General features: G+C 43.7%; 1 protein-coding gene across 1 annotated transcript in view; it reads left to right on the forward strand.

Moving 5' to 3' along the window:
• Positions 1–15,995, forward strand: part of UNC5C (unc-5 netrin receptor C) — a 379,402-nt gene that overhangs the window by 71,660 nt on the left and 291,747 nt on the right. The window contains exon 2 of the mRNA XM_088464462.1: positions 2,485–2,520. Within this exon, the coding sequence (XP_088320588.1) occupies positions 2,485–2,520 (36 nt within the window). The remainder of the gene's footprint in view (positions 1–2,484; positions 2,521–15,995) is intronic.

The following is a 15,995-nucleotide window of genomic DNA, read 5'->3' on the forward strand; positions in this document are numbered from 1 at the left end:
CTAGTGGGCCCTTAATGCCCTGCATGCTGGTACTTGTGGTTCTCCAAGTACCAGCATGCGGGGCAGGCTAGCTGTGACTTGCAGTTCTACTTGTAAAGACAATGTTTGATATTCTTTATTTACACCACACAATCAACCCGCCACCCACCGCCACCAGGGGTGGCGGGGATAGCCCCGGGCTATCAGCCTGGGCCTGGGGTGCCCTGGAGAGGGTGACCCCTTTATTGGGGGGGTCCCCAGCTCTCCAGGGATCCCCGGCCTGGGCTGACTAGTGGTCAGGGCTGATGCTGCGGCTGGGGGGCCCGGTGAAAGGGCTCCCCTGGCTGTGGCCTCAGCCCCCCGCTAGAAAAAGTCCAGTGCTGGTTCTGGAACATACAGGGGAACCCTACTCATTTTTTTCCCCTGTATTTCCAGAACCAGGACCGGATCAGAGCCCAGAGCTGGTTGCGCAGAATACGGGGGACCCCTACGTCGTTTGTCAACCAGCGCTGGTTCTGACTAGCCTGGTGCTGGTTGTGCTTAAGTACAGGGGACCCCTACGTCGTTTGTCCCCTGTATTTAAGCACACCCAGCACTGGGTTACTAATGCCCGGGGCTGGTTGCTCTTTTTTTGGGGGGGGGTACGCCATTTTTTTCTTTTTTTACACAGGTTTTTTTTTTACCACAGCAGCACAGACGGGTCTCACGGACCTGTCATTGCTCTGTGCCAATCACACAGATGCATGTAGCACGGATCTCCCGGGTTCGTGCTACATGCAAATGAGCACCATAACGCTGATTGGCTTCCTGTCTGCCACTGCAGTGCCACTCCTAGATGGGCCACGTGTTTGTGCCGCCCACTTGTGTCGCTTAGCATAGTCATCCAGCTACCTCGGTGCAACCTTTTGGCCTAAAAACAATATTGTGAGGTGTGAGGTGTTCAGAATAGAGTGGAAATGAGTGGAAATTAATGTTATTGGGGTTATTAATAGCGTAGGAACAAAAAAAAGGCCCATTTTATGTGATTTTAGCGTTTTTCTTTGTTTTTTAAGAAAAAATCCAGATCCAAAACACAAAACCCAGAACCCAAAACACGGAAGGGTGGTTTTGGCAAAACCAATCCAGATCCAAAACACGAAGAAAGATCCAGATCCAAAACCAAAACACAAAACACGAAAAGTGGCTGGTGCACACCCCTAATATATATATATATATATATATATATATATATATATATATATATATATTCTCCAAAGTTCCCTTGTTAAAGAGCATGTTGATTGTCTTGTAACACTACCTGTGACTCACTGTGATGAAAATATCTTAGGACTTTGAAACGTCGATAGTACTGATGTCACACTAATGATTTGAATACAGGAGCTCATTCAGACCCGATGTTAAGCGACCGCGCAAGCGCACGCTTCATTCTGCACGTGCGTGAACTACTCAGAGCGATCGGAATCCACTCGCTCGCTAAGCAAAGACAACCCAGTGTAATGAGTGACAGGAGAGGCCATTTGTGGGTGGTAACAGGGGCAGGACACTAATAACGGGGGAGTGGAGGTCCGAACGCAGGGATGCCTAATTAACAGACAGCATCATAGTGCACGTCACATGCCTGTTTTTTACACTGAAGTCCTCGCAGTGCTTAAGGTAGGGTAAGGGAACCACAAGCGCTGCGATCGCTTCCGATTGTCCTCGATGTACCAGTGTTTTAATACACTTCCTGGAGATGACGTGCGCTAATGGGCATCTCTACATAAGCTAATGGGAGTCTATAGACACAAAGTGATCGCTCACCAAAACAAAGTGGGAGTGCTTATGCCTTTCCGAGAGAGCGCCTGCCATGCCATCACTTAGCCGAATTTGCATACACTGGAGGCGAGCGGTCGCATTTAGCGAGCGGGTCTGAATCAGGTCCACAGTCTTTGTTTCACATTGAGAGTGCCGCCTTGTTCTTTACAACGGGAACTTTGGAGATTGCATGTTGATTTGGGAAGGCACCCCTCCGGTGATCGCTTTATCCTGAATGCAAGGCTTCATGGAAAAAAATAAATATATATATATATATATATATATATATACTGAGTGGTGATCTGATATGTAATAAAAATAACTACAGAAATTGATTCGGTGAAATCTGGATCTCACTCGTTTTTTATTGGTTTGCCTATCTCTTATTGAGTGAGTGAGATATAACTGCCTACTAATCTTTGTCACCAGAACACATACTATATATACTATATTATTTCATCCATTTACACTTTTCAATGTGCACTTAAGACTGATATGACATGATTGCTGGAAGTGACAGATTATAAAGTATGTAATCATTTGCCTTTGTTTGTCTTATTCATGTTTCCTTTTATTACTCTTTATGAAGGCCTTTAATTTCACTTAGATTTATAACCAGAAATGTTTGTACAATCCTTATAAGCATCTGTGGCCACAGTGTCATTTATAAATTCTATGTATAAGTGATATGCTTTATATTTTTTATTACAGAGTTTCCCAGACCTGGCCTGCAGGACCCAAGAACAGGTCAGTTTGTAGCAAAAGAACAATTCTTTCCTGACCTACTTCCTGTGTTTACAATAATCGCATTTGACATGTACTTTACTTTTCTATCAAGTCTATATTTGTGTTTAATTTCTTAACTTAGATGAGTAGTCTCCCTACAGCCAGTAGTGTGTAACCATTTCTAGCAGTGGTTCCCTGATATTAATTTAGTTGAGAGGAATATATTTATGTGGTTTTATCTCCCTTTAACAATTACTAATTTCCTCTATTTTGTAATTCTCTATATGAAATTATATTTGTCTTATTTATTTTTTAAACATGCTGATAAGTAGATGATGCTATATATATATTAAATCTATTTTTTTCTTACTGATTCATTTTTTTCCAGTGGTGTGGAAATATAATATCTCAGAATAGCTGTTTATAAATGTGCATTAAATTTGGAGACCATGATATGCTGAGTACACCACCACTGCTGGCTCCCCAGGGATATTGGGTCCAGTTTTAGGTCCCAAATCCATTTAGTTTTGCATGTGGACCAACAATTGTTGAATACAGCATGTAAGCTAGCCTGCATCAATAGTACCAGGGACATTTGGTATAATAATAGTTTAATTACCAATAATTATTTGATAAAACCTTATTCTATTACAGGTTGAGTCTCCCATATCCAAATATTCCGAAATACGGACTATTCCGAAATACGGAATATTCCGAAATACAGAATATTTTTAGCTTGACTGAGAAAGTGAAACCTTTGCTTTCTGATGGTTCAATGTACACAAACTTTGTTTAAAGCACAAATTATTAAAAATATTGTATAAAATTACCTTCAGGCTGTGTGTATAAGGTGTATATAAAATATAAATATATTCTGTGTTTAGATTTGGGTCCCATTCCCAACATATTTCATTATTTTATGCAAATATTCCAAAATACGGAATATTCCAATATCCAAAATACCCTTGGTCCCAAGCATTTTGGATATGGGAGACTCAACCTGTATTAGATATAATTTACATTGGCTCTGCAATTACTGGCAATAATGAGATCAAATGAGTTAGGTGTACATACACCAAGGGGTAAATTTACTAAGGTGAGAGTTTTTAGAAGTGGCAACCAATCAGATTCTACTTGACATTTAACTAGCACCTTTTAGAAGATAATAGCTAGAATCTTATTAGTTTCTATGGGCAACATCTCCACTTCTAAAAACTCTCAGTTTAGTAAATTTACCCCCAAGTCTCATTATGCAATGCGTTACAAGACACCTGGCACGAGTGAGCCTCGCTAAGCAGTGTAGCATATCAACTTTTTCTTTAAATTTGCATCTTATTTGCACCGCATACAAAGCAAAATACCACTCAATCTGTACAATAGACGCCGGGCTGTGACTTTCACTGCACAGGAATTCATTTTAAGTATGTACAGAGTCGCAGATGAAGCACAATGGAAATTGTGGTGAAAAAAGCCACGTCTCCTGCATTGTAGGACTTCATATACAGATTCAGACTTAGTGGCATACAGATTTCCAAGTGGCGCATATCAAATTAATCAGCACAGTCTCATTAAACAGTTTGGTTGATTTTAATTGCGACTAAGACGCACATTCAAGCCAAGTCGCATGGGACCACTCATGCCGAGAAGTGCTGTTTGGCGCGACTGTGGCACTAGGAGGACACATCTGTGCTTGATAATTCTCTGCTCTAGGGAAAAATAGCTTGGGGTTAGGTTATGGGGTTGTGCCTAATTTTATGATCGGAGCTTTTGGCACAATCTAAAAAAAAAATATTTTTCATTACACCTTATATTTTATAATGAAAAAAATAAATAATTTTTTTTGTATTTCCATATTCTACAAAAATTATGCCCCATTTGTTCTAAAATTTCCCCCTATATATATAATTCAATTGAGTAGGCTATAAAATTTGTTACTGGTGAACTACAAGTACTGCACATATGGATAATGTGTCTGGCAATCAAGACCAGCCCAAGCCCAATTTTGTAGGTAAGCAAATATTTTTTTGGCGCCCTCAGGGGTACTGTTGTATACGCCAGAGGCGTGCAACCAAAAAATATAAAGGGGAGCGGTCTCATGGGAAAACCCGTCAACATACCTAAAGCATGTATTGTGCTCCCGCATGTCTTAAATTGACTTCTCCCCGCCATATCTATTGTACCCCTCATGTCTATTATTGTTCTCTCCCCCTCTGTTTTATATTGTCCTCTACCCCCCCTCCATGCCTTGTATTGTGCCCCCTGTGCCATGTATTGTTCTTGCCAACCCCCCCCCCCCCTTCTGTCTTATATTGTCCTTCCCCATGTCTCATATTGGCTTCTGCCCCTTCATACCTTGTATGGTCTTTCCTTCCTAATGTCTTTTCCACTCTCCCTCACTCCAGCTAATTTGCCGCTGCCTTCAGTCCTCTCCATGCTGCTCTGTAAGGTACTGCAGAGCCGCGGTAGCATCAAAATGTAATCACTCAGCGCTGCTGCCTTGCTAGTGTCTGCACACTGTGGGAGGACCAGGAAGGAGGGGAATCAGTCCTAGCCATGGCCCGCCGCCTAGCACTGTGACAGTGCAGCTCCATGCAGCACATACTTGCCCTCAGGGTGCCAATCGGGACAAGTGAGTAACTCACTGTCTGTGACTGCCACGGCGCCCTCCTCAGGCTGGCGCTCTACGCGGCCGTGTACCCGTCGTATACGTCAGGCCAGTCCTACTGGCAATTGTGGTTCACAATACATGTGATCATTATGGGTTAATGAAGATTTTGACATACTAAACAAATTGTGCAAGTTAAATAGGGGCTTGTATTAGCAAAGTAAACCAACTAAACATACAGGGGACTATTCATTATGTTAATTAACATACTAACTCACCGCGAGCGCCCGAGCAATGCATCATTGCTCCGACACAGAGACAGCTGATCTGAAAATCAGCTGTCTCTGTGAGCGGCATCACTGCTTCTATAGGAGCAGTGAGTCTTTTCACTGCTCCTTTCTGAGCAGTGAGAGAAATGTGCATGCATGACATACAGGTCACACATGCGCACAAGAGCCCCGATGTCCGGCAGAAGGAGCCAGACAGGGACGGAGGGATCCGAAAGGATCCTTCTTCGCAACCCAGGTCGCAGGCCGCAAGTGGGAGCAAACGCCATCTGAAGACGGCAAATGCTCCTGCAGTCAAGCTCCAAAAATATTGTATTTTCGGAGCTTGATGAATTCAGATATATGTAATATCTCCTGCTTTACCCTCTTAATGATAGGCCCGATAACTTAATTTCTACAATTGCATTTTCACCTGCTTTTGTAGAAATTAAGTGATTATGAATAGACTCCACAATAACAATCATTTCACAATAAAAACAGTTAAAACTTATCTAATTTGTTTGTGCTTGCAAAATAAAGATACATTTAAATAATATTGTAAGATAAGCTCAACTTGTAACATGCTATAAGCTGACACATTTACATAGACCATTACATTTATTGTTAACACTGTAACTGAAAGATCCGACCTGTGTGTTATTTTGCATGTGGACCATATGTCTCTCAATGTAATTGACACTGTTGCAGACAATCCTTTGTTTTTCTAAACAAAGGAATCCTAAATTATAACATTCCATACTTTTCCAGACATTGACATGCCATAATTGCAGCAATGAGTGATGAGACCTTAATTATACCATGAGTCATTTAGAAAACATATTCAGACATGCAAATGCTGAATTGTTCCACTAGTTGGCGCTCTAGTTCTTACTTAATTATCAATTTCACCTAGAGAGCACTACTAATTCATGGTGGAGTACCAAGTGTAAAGCTGCATACACACACACAATCGTTTGAAAAAATCGTTCACTTTCTGAGTCAAACGATGAACGATAATTGTTCATGCGCGTTCACGTTTGTAGTTTGTAGTTCAGTCAGACTTGTCAACTCAACGATTTTCATTAAGGGAATATGCAAAAATCGATTGTAGTTCATTACACTTTCAAAAATTTCATAAAATCGTTGGTAACAAAATCGTTGTGTGTGTATGCAGCTTAAATCATACTATCTCGATCCCTTTCATTTTTTAACTTTAAATGGATTTGATTGCAGTATGTGTAAAGCTCGATTGTTTTTGACTATGATAGTGCATTTTGTATATAAGATTCACAGATAAAGTGATTGAATGTAAAATTAATGCAATTTTAGCTTTTTAATAAGTAATTGAGTAAATGTGTTTCCTATATATGTTTGTGTAAAATATATAAAAGATTATAGCTTCCAAATAAATACAGAACCTATCAACACAGCAATTTTGTGTTAGAAATTAGAAACAGTGATAACAGAAAAATCTCAGCTTTATAAACCCAATGTATATGTCTTTCTGAATTCATTCTTTACTAAAACATTATATGATATTTTTATTGCCATTGTGGCATTCAAAAACTATTTTTTTTTATTGTGTTTTTAAAGTACCATATAACAATATTGTGCACTTGTGCACACTAAACTTTATAGCATCCTATTACCATTCATGAAAGGGAATAAGTACTGCATGTACTTATACTCTTCATGTAAATTGTGGTTTATATTACTGCTTACTGGATTATAAACTAACAAACAATGCTAATTAAATGCTGGATAGTCAGAAATGTACCACAAAATGTGTCTATGGTGGAGTTAAGAGCTCTTTTGACAATTTGTTTATTGTGTGCTCAAGAGAACATATGGGGCTAACATGCTAATTGGTCTGACAGCCTCTAACCACTGTAAATAAGTTTATCACTATCTCTGTATGACAGCACTGAAAGAGGGCATAAGGTCTGAGTAATCAATAAAAGGTGCCATGGCACTTTCTGCATTCTGCACTTTGGTGATTAAGAAGCTAAAACATTTCCATAAACTATATACATAATATTTCTTTACTTCTCTTATTGCTATAGTTCTTGTCCCATATATAGCATCAAAATGTGCATAGAATGTCTCCCAGACTTCAAGAAGTGCTGTGACTTTGGTGCTCCGGCTCGCTAAGATGCATACTCTCGCTGCTGCCATGGGTATGCATTGGGTATGCATTGTGCGCATGTGTATGCATCGCAGTGCGTGTGCGCATACCATAGCGAAAGTTCACAATGTGTTCACTTTCTGCGCATAGACATCCCAGCAGAGTGAGTGACAGGGGAAGCCGTTTGTAGGTGGTAACAGGGGCTGGCCATTAAAAACGGGAAGTGGGGGTGCAAACGCAGGCGTGCCTGAGCATCTCAACGGCGTTTTAGAGGTGTGCATAATTATAAGACAGCATCATAGTACACGTCACCTGGCTGGTTTTTACACTGAAGTGCTCGCAGTGCTTGCGGCAGGGTATGGTCAACCTCAAGCGCTGCGATCACATCTGATGTACCGATAGTTGCATACACTTCCTGGACATGATGTGCACAAGTGGGTGTCTTAAGACAGGCTGGTGGGTGTCTGCATACACTATGTGATCGCTCTCTAAGAAATACTGGGAGTGCTAATGCATTGCTGTGCGATTGCACTGCCGACGCAAATTTGCATACACATCGTGCGAGCGATCGTATCTACCGAGGTGCTCTGAATCAGCTCCAGTGTTTGGTGCCAAGCCTATTCTACAGTTATTGCTACAGTTCTTGTCACATATATAGCAACACAAAGTGCACAGAATGTTTTCCAGATATAAGGACTACAAGAATGTCTGTGTGTGTGGTGCCAAGTGTCTTGTGTACAGTGTTTGGAGAGTCCATCCGATTTCTCTGCCTGTGCATACTTCATGTATGTATATGTATAAATGTTCTATCTCAGGGCTGATAAGATTAGGTTATTTAGGAAAAAGGTTATAATTCTCACTGTCATGTCACCACCAGGAAATCTTGAATAACAAAATTTCCTCAAATAAACCTTCTCCCATCGAATGCAGTCACTGGGGTCCTATAAAACAGGTTATGTGCAGTTTAGCAGATGCTCACCATATAAGAGTGCTATTACAGTTATTTTTCTCAGGCTAATAGTAAGGAGCAGCTCATATGTAGACAGCCAATGTCTGATTATAGAGCTAAATATTTGGCTGCCGCAGATTATCTATTTAGCTCCTTTCACAACCAGTCAATGTCTACAGTTCAATCTCAGGCTTCTCATGGTGCTTAGCTTGGGATAAATGTTACAGTAGCTGCTAGCAGGTAAGTGTGTCTCCTGAACATCTACCTTATTAGAAGTAGCTTATTGGAGTGTATTTATTTTGAAACAAATGATAATATGCCACAATATACAACTTAAAGATTGATGACTAGTGCAAAAAACTAAATGATACGGTATGATACATTTTCTAATCTATTGTATATATAGATGCATTCTGGGCCTGACTCAGAGGTAGACGCAGTGTTGATGCCACACGCAAGCGACCGATGTTATCAGTCTGTGCATAACACATTTGGAAGCAGAGAGAGGCAATTTCAGTGGGAGTTTCTGGGTGGTAACAGGGGGTGTTTAGCCAAATGCAGTCGTGTCACGGGCATGTCACAGGCAGCAACTTTCATCTTTTGCCACAGTTGCGCTGACACCAGTGGACATGATCATATGGGTAATCTGTGCCTCCATAGGGCAGGTGCCGTGTTTGAGGGTGCTGCTGATGGTGCATCTTAGGGCCATATTCAATTTGAGGCGAAAAGTCTGAGGTCGGACTTTTTCGCCATCATCGCCGTTTTTACCTGGGAAAAAGTATCAGGCGCGTGCCAGTTTATCCCCTTATTCAGTTAGGAATCAGCGAAAACGAGACCCGGCGGAAAGGTAAGTATCGAAAAGTCCTGTCACTTTTGGGGAAATCAGACTGTCACCCCCTAGAAGATGGTCTGACATGGGGGATCACTATGGGTACCCCCGATTTGGCCTGCTGAAGGTAATTGGGGTTTTTAAACAGCCGCGGCAGGTGCATAAATGCGCCTTTGAAGAAGTGGTGAAGAATAGCACTTAGCTTTTTTGGGGGGGAAAAATAACTAGTCCCATCATGAAAATGGGTGCCAGCATATTTTTAAGTCGCTAAAATAATTTTTTTTAATTCTTCAAAAATCCACCTGCCGCAACCACCCATATTCTAGAATACACCTGCCGCATATTTTGGGACCCCCCTGAGTCAATTTTGCTAGTTTTTAAGTTTGTCCCACAACTTTTTTTTTCGCCCCCAAAATGAAATAACTGTTTTTGGGGTGTCCTATGCTTTTTTTTTTTTTTGACACAGATTACTTTAAGGAAACATTCCAAATGCTGTAGGCATTTATCTAGTACATTCTATAAAATCATAGCTAGAATCTGATTGGTTGCTATGAGCAACTTCTCCCCTTGTCCTCTTTAGAAGGTTTGATACATCTGACAAAGTTTATCTGATTTTATATAACCCCAGAACTTGTACAGGACATTGTTGTTATTCAGAGATTACTTTTCAGTTTTTTATCTGTTGCGCAGCGCACTTACTGCTTCCATTCCATACACTTATAGAAGATAGCTAAGATCTGTGTAGGCAGGTTAACATCACATCATTAAAAGCTTTCAAACTTTTTTCTTCTGAAGGGCAATCATCGTAATGTACCTGAGATGTAATAGCTGAATCTTACAGACACAACATACTTTGTGTAGGTGTCATTACTGACTGATGAATTAAAAAAGCTGTAGCTTTTGACAGATTATCATCGCTGAATGATTATATTGAGTTCTTATAGCTGCAGTTATTATTTTGTACTGAACATAAAGTTTGGGACTTAATTTAAAAGTTTTTTATCAGATTAAAAAAATAGATATATTATCAGTTTAAACTAGGGGTGAGCGGGTTCGGATTTCTGAAATCCGAACCCCCCCGAGCCCCCCCGATCCGAGTCCGATCCGAGTCAGGCTCGACTTTTCCCGCCTGACTCGGATCTGAAATCGAGGCAAAACGTCATCTTCCCGCCTTCCGAGTCTCGCGGGTTTTGGATCCTATATAAGGTACACACGTCGGCGCCATTTTCTCACTCGGCTGTGGACAGTGAAGAGGGAGGGTGGGAGTTAGGGCTGTGTAGTGTAGTGTAGTGTAGTGCTGCTGTTGTCCACTACTTCAAAGTCCATAGGGGCTGGCTGTGTTGTGCTGTGCTGCTGTTGTTAATAGGGGCTGTGTCCACTACTTCAAAGTCCATAGGGGCTGGCTGGACTGTGTTGTGCAGTCAGTTCTCCATAGGGGCTGTGTCCACTCCAAAGTCCTGTGCAGTGTCCCAGTCCTAAAGGAGTGCTGTAGTGTTGTCCAGGGGGTGCTCTGTCCATCAGGGGTGCTCCCCCCAAGTGCTAAAAAAATAATATATTTTCTGTGTTTGTGAATTGTGTGCGCAGTAGCCGCACGTGCATCAACAAAGTAGTGCCAAGCGTGCGCCTGTGTCATAAGTAGGGGTGAGCGGGTTCGGATTTCTGAAATCCGAACCCCCCCGAGCCCCCCCGATCCGAGTCCGATCCGAGTCAGGCTCGACTTTTCCCGCCTGACTCGGATCTGAAATCGAGGCAAAACGTCATCTTCCCGCCTTCCGAGTCTCGCGGGTTTTGGATCCTATATAAGGTACACACGTCGGCGCCATTTTCTCACTCGGCTGTGGACAGTGAAGAGGGAGGGTGGGAGTTAGGGCTGTGTAGTGTAGTGTAGTGTAGTGCTGCTGTTGTCCACTACTTCAAAGTCCATAGGGGCTGGCTGTGTTGTGCTGTGCTGCTGTTGTTAATAGGGGCTGTGTCCACTACTTCAAAGTCCATAGGGGCTGGCTGGACTGTGTTGTGCAGTCAGTTCTCCATAGGGGCTGTGTCCACTCCAAAGTCCTGTGCAGTGTCCCAGTCCTAAAGGAGTGCTGTAGTGTTGTCCAGGGGGTGCTCTGTCCATCAGGGGTGCTCCCCCCAAGTGCTAAAAAAATAATATATTTTCTGTGTTTGTGAATTGTGTGCGCAGTAGCCGCACGTGCATCAACAAAGTAGTGCCAAGCGTGCGCCTGTGTCATAAGTAAAGGGCCGGCTGGCTTGACCGTTAAGGGTGCTGTAACCCCCGAAAGTACACTCCAGTCCAAACCAAAAAAAAAATTATTTTCTGTGTTTGTGAATTGTGTGCGCAGTAGCCGCACGTGCATCAACAAAGTAGTGCCAAGCGTGCGCCTGTGTCATAAGTAAAGGGCCGGCTGGCTTGACCGTTAAGGGTGCTGTAACCCCCGAAAGTACACTCCAGTCCAAACCAAAAAAAAAATTATTTTCTGTGTTTGTGAATTGTGTGCGCAGTAGCCGCACGTGCATCAACAAAGTAGTGCCAAGCGTGCGCCTGTGTCATAAGTAAAGGGCCGGCTGGCTTGACCGTTAAGGGTGCTGTAACCCCCGAAAGTACACTCCAGTCCAAACCAAAAAAAATATTATTTTCTGTGTTTGTGAATTGTGTGCGCAGTAGTCGCACGTGCATCAACAAAGTAGTGCCAAGCGTGCGCCTGTGTCATAAGTAAAGGGCCGGCTGGCTTGACCGTTAAGGGTGCTGTAACCCCCGAAAGTACACTCCAGTCCAAACCAAAAAAAAAATTATTTTCTGTGTTTGTGAATTGTGTGCGCAGTAGCCGCACGTGCATCAACAAAGTAGTGCCAAGCGTGCGCCTGTGTCATAAGTAAAGGGCCGGCTGGCTTGACCGTTAAGGGTGCTGTAACCCCCGAAAGTACACTCCAGTCCAAACCAAAAAAAATATTATTTTCTGTGTTTGTGAATTGTGTGCGCAGTAGTCGCACGTGCATCAACAAAGTAGTGCCAAGCGTGCGCCTGTGTCATAAGTAAAGGGCCGGCTGGCTTGACCGTTAAAGGGTGCTGTAACCCCCAAGTACACTCCAGTCCAAACCAAAAAAAAAATTATTTTCTGTGTTTGTGAATTGTGTGCGCAGTAGCCGCACGTGCATCAACAAAGTAGTGCCAAGCGTGCGCCTGTGTCATAAGTAAAGGGCCGGCTGGCTTGACCGTTAAGGGTGCTGTAACCCCCGAAAGTACACTCCAGTCCAAACCAAAAAAAAAATTATTTTCTGTGTTTGTGAATTGTGTGCGCAGTAGCCGCACGTGCATCAACAAAGTAGTGCCAAGCGTGCGCCTGTGTCATAAGTAAAGGGCCGGCTGGCTTGACCGTTAAAGGGTGCTGTAACCCCCGAAAGTACACTCCAGTCCTAACCAAAAAAAAATTATTTTCTGTGTTTGTGAATTGTGTGCGCAGTAGCCGCACGTGCATCAACAAAGTAGTGCCAAGCGTGCGCCTGTGTCATAAGTAAAGGGCCGGCTGGCTTGACCGTTAAGGGTGCTGTAACCCCCGAAAGTACACTCCAGTCCAAACCAAAAAAAAAATTATTTTCTGTGTTTGTGAATTGTGTGCGCAGTAGCCGCACGTGCATCAACAAAGTAGTGCCAAGCGTGCGCCTGTGTCATAAGTAAAGGGCCGGCTGGCTTGACCGTTAAGGGTGCTGTAACCCCCGAAAGTACACTCCAGTCCAAACCAAAAAAAATATTATTTTCTGTGTTTGTGAATTGTGTGCGCAGTAGTCGCACGTGCATCAACAAAGTAGTGCCAAGCGTGCGCCTGTGTCATAAGTAAAGGGCCGGCTGGCTTGACCGTTAAGGGTGCTGTAACCCCCGAAAGTACACTCCAGTCCAAACCAAAAAAAAAATTATTTTCTGTGTTTGTGAATTGTGTGCGCAGTAGCCGCACGTGCATCAACAAAGTAGTGCCAAGCGTGCGCCTGTGTCATAAGTAAAGGGCCGGCTGGCTTGACCGTTAAAGGGTGCTGTAACCCCCGAAAGTACACTCCAGTCCAAACCAAAAAAAAATTATTTTCTGTGTTTGTGAATTGTGTGCGCAGTAGCCGCACGTGCATCAACAAAGTAGTGCCAAGCGTGCGCCTGTGTCATAAGTAAAGGGCCGGCTGGCTTGACCGTTAAAGGGTGCTGTAACCCCCAAAGTACACTCCAGTCCAAACCAAAAAAAAATTATTTTCTGTGTTTGTGAATTGTGTGCGCAGTAGCCGCACGTGCATCAACAAAGTAGTGCCAAGCGTGCGCCTGTGTCATAAGTAAAGGGCCGGCTGGCTTGACCGTTAAAGGGTGCTGTAACCCCCAAAGTACACTCCAGTCCAAACCAAAAAAAAATTATTTTCTGTGTTTGTGAATTGTGTGCGCAGTAGCCGCACGTGCATCAACAAAGTAGTGCCAAGAGTGCGCCTGTGTCATAAGTAAAGGGCCGGCTGGCTTGACCGTTAAAGGGTGCTGTAACCCACAAAGTACACTCCAGTCCAAACCAAAAAAAAAATTATTTTCTGTGTTTAGCCGCACGTATATATCAAATCGATATAACATAAATGGAGGACCAAACTTTCTCCGATAAAAATAAAATAGAGAAAGATCAAGAACCACTTCCTCCTAGTGCTGAAGCTGCTGCCACTAGTCATGACATAGACGATAACATGCCATCAACGTCGTCTGCCAAGGCCGATGCCCAATGTCATAGTAGAGGGCACATACAATCCCAAATGGCAAAGTTCAGGAAAATGACCTTGAAAAAGACATTTAAATCAGCTGAAGAGAAACGTAAACTTGCCAATATGCCATTTACGACACGGAGTGGCAAGGAACGGCTAAGGTCGATCCCTAGTATGTTCATGACTAGTGGTTCAGCTTCACATGACGATGGAAGCACTCCTCCCACTAAAAAAATCAAAAGAGTTAAGCTGGCAAAAGCACAGCGAAGAACTGTGCTTTCTAAGAAGATATCACAAATCCCCAAGGAGAGTCCAAGTGTGGTGGTGGTTGCGATGCCTGACCTTCCCAGCACTGGACGGGAAGAGGTGGCTCTTTCCACCATTTGCACGCCCCCTGCAAGTGCTGAAAGGAGCACCCACAGTCCACTTGCTGATATGCAAATTGAAGATGTCACTGTTGAAGTACAACAGGATGAGGATACTGGTGTAGCTGGCGCTGAGGAGGAAGTTGGCGAGGAGGATTCTGATGGTGATGTGGTTTGTTTAAATCAGGCTCCGGGGGAGACAGTTGTTGTCCGTGGGATGAAAAAGCCCATCACGGTCATGCCTGGGCAGAAGACCAAACATTCCACCTCTTTGGTCTGGCAATATTTCTATCCAAATCCGGACAACAACTGTCTTGCCATATGTACCATATGTAAAGGTGAAATAAGTAGGGGTAGGGACGTCAACCACCTAGGAACATCCTCCCTTATACGGCACCTGCAGCGCGTTCATAAAAAGTTACTGTCAAGTTCAGAAACTTTGGCTCAGACCGTAAGCAGTCCAGGGACATCTAAATCCCGTTGTCCTGTTGTATCCAAGCGCCTGCAAACCACACCGTCAACTCCCTCCTCGTCAATTTCCTCCTTAGTCAGGATCGGAAGTAGTCCTGCAGGCCATATCACTGGCATGACTGACTCTCCTATCCGGGATTCCTCCGGAGGATCCTGCATTGCTACGCCTACTGCTGCCGCTGCTGCTGTTGCTGCTGCTGCTGGGAGTCGTTCATCATCCCAGAGAGGAAGTAGGAACACCACTACTTTTACTAAACAATTGACCCTCCAACAGTCCTTAGCGAGGAGGATGAAGTACGACAGCAGTCATCCTGAAGCAAAACGTATAACTGAGGCCTTGACTGCTATGTTGGTGTTAGACGTGCGTCCGGTATCCGCCATTAGTGCAGTGGGATTTAGACAATTGATGGAGGTAGTGTGTCCCCGGTTCCAAATCCCGTCTAGATTCCACTTCACTAGGCAGGCGATACCGAGACTGTACAGAAACGTCAGAAAAAGTGTCCTCAGTGTCCTGAAAAATGCCGTTGTACACAATGTCCACTTAACCACGGACATGTGGACAAGTGGAACAGGGCAGACTAAGGACTATATGACTGTGACAGCCCACTGGGTAGATGTATCACCTTACGCAGCAACAGCAGCAGCGTCACCAGTAGCAGCATCTCAGAAACGCCAGCTCGTTACAAGGCAGGCTACGCTGTGTATCACCGGTTTCAGTAAGAGGCACACCGCCGACAACCTCTTAGAGAAACTGAGGGAAATCATCGCCCAGTGGCTTACCCCACTTAGACTCTCCTGGGGATTTGTGATATCTGACAACGCCACCAATATTGTGCGGGCATTACATCTGGGCAAATTCCAGCACGTCCCATGTTTTGCTCACACAATAAACTTGGTGGTGCAGAATTTTCTGAAAAGCGACAGGGGCGTGCAGGAGACGCTTTGGGTGGCCCGAAAAATTTCTGGCCACTTTCGCCATTCAGCGACTGCGTGCCGAAGACTGGAGCGCCAGCAAACACTCTTGAACCTGCCCCGCCATCACCTGAAGCAAGAGGTTGTGACGCGGTGGAACTCAACCCTCTATATGCTTCAGAGGATGGAGGAGCAGCAAAAGGCCATACAAGCCTATACATCCACCTATGACATAGGCAAAGGAGGGGGTATGCACCT

This window comes from Taudactylus pleione, unplaced genomic scaffold, assembly GCF_031769625.1.
Source record: "Taudactylus pleione unplaced genomic scaffold, aTauple2 ptg000055l, whole genome shotgun sequence".
Taxonomy (NCBI): domain Eukaryota; kingdom Metazoa; phylum Chordata; class Amphibia; order Anura; family Myobatrachidae; genus Taudactylus; species Taudactylus pleione.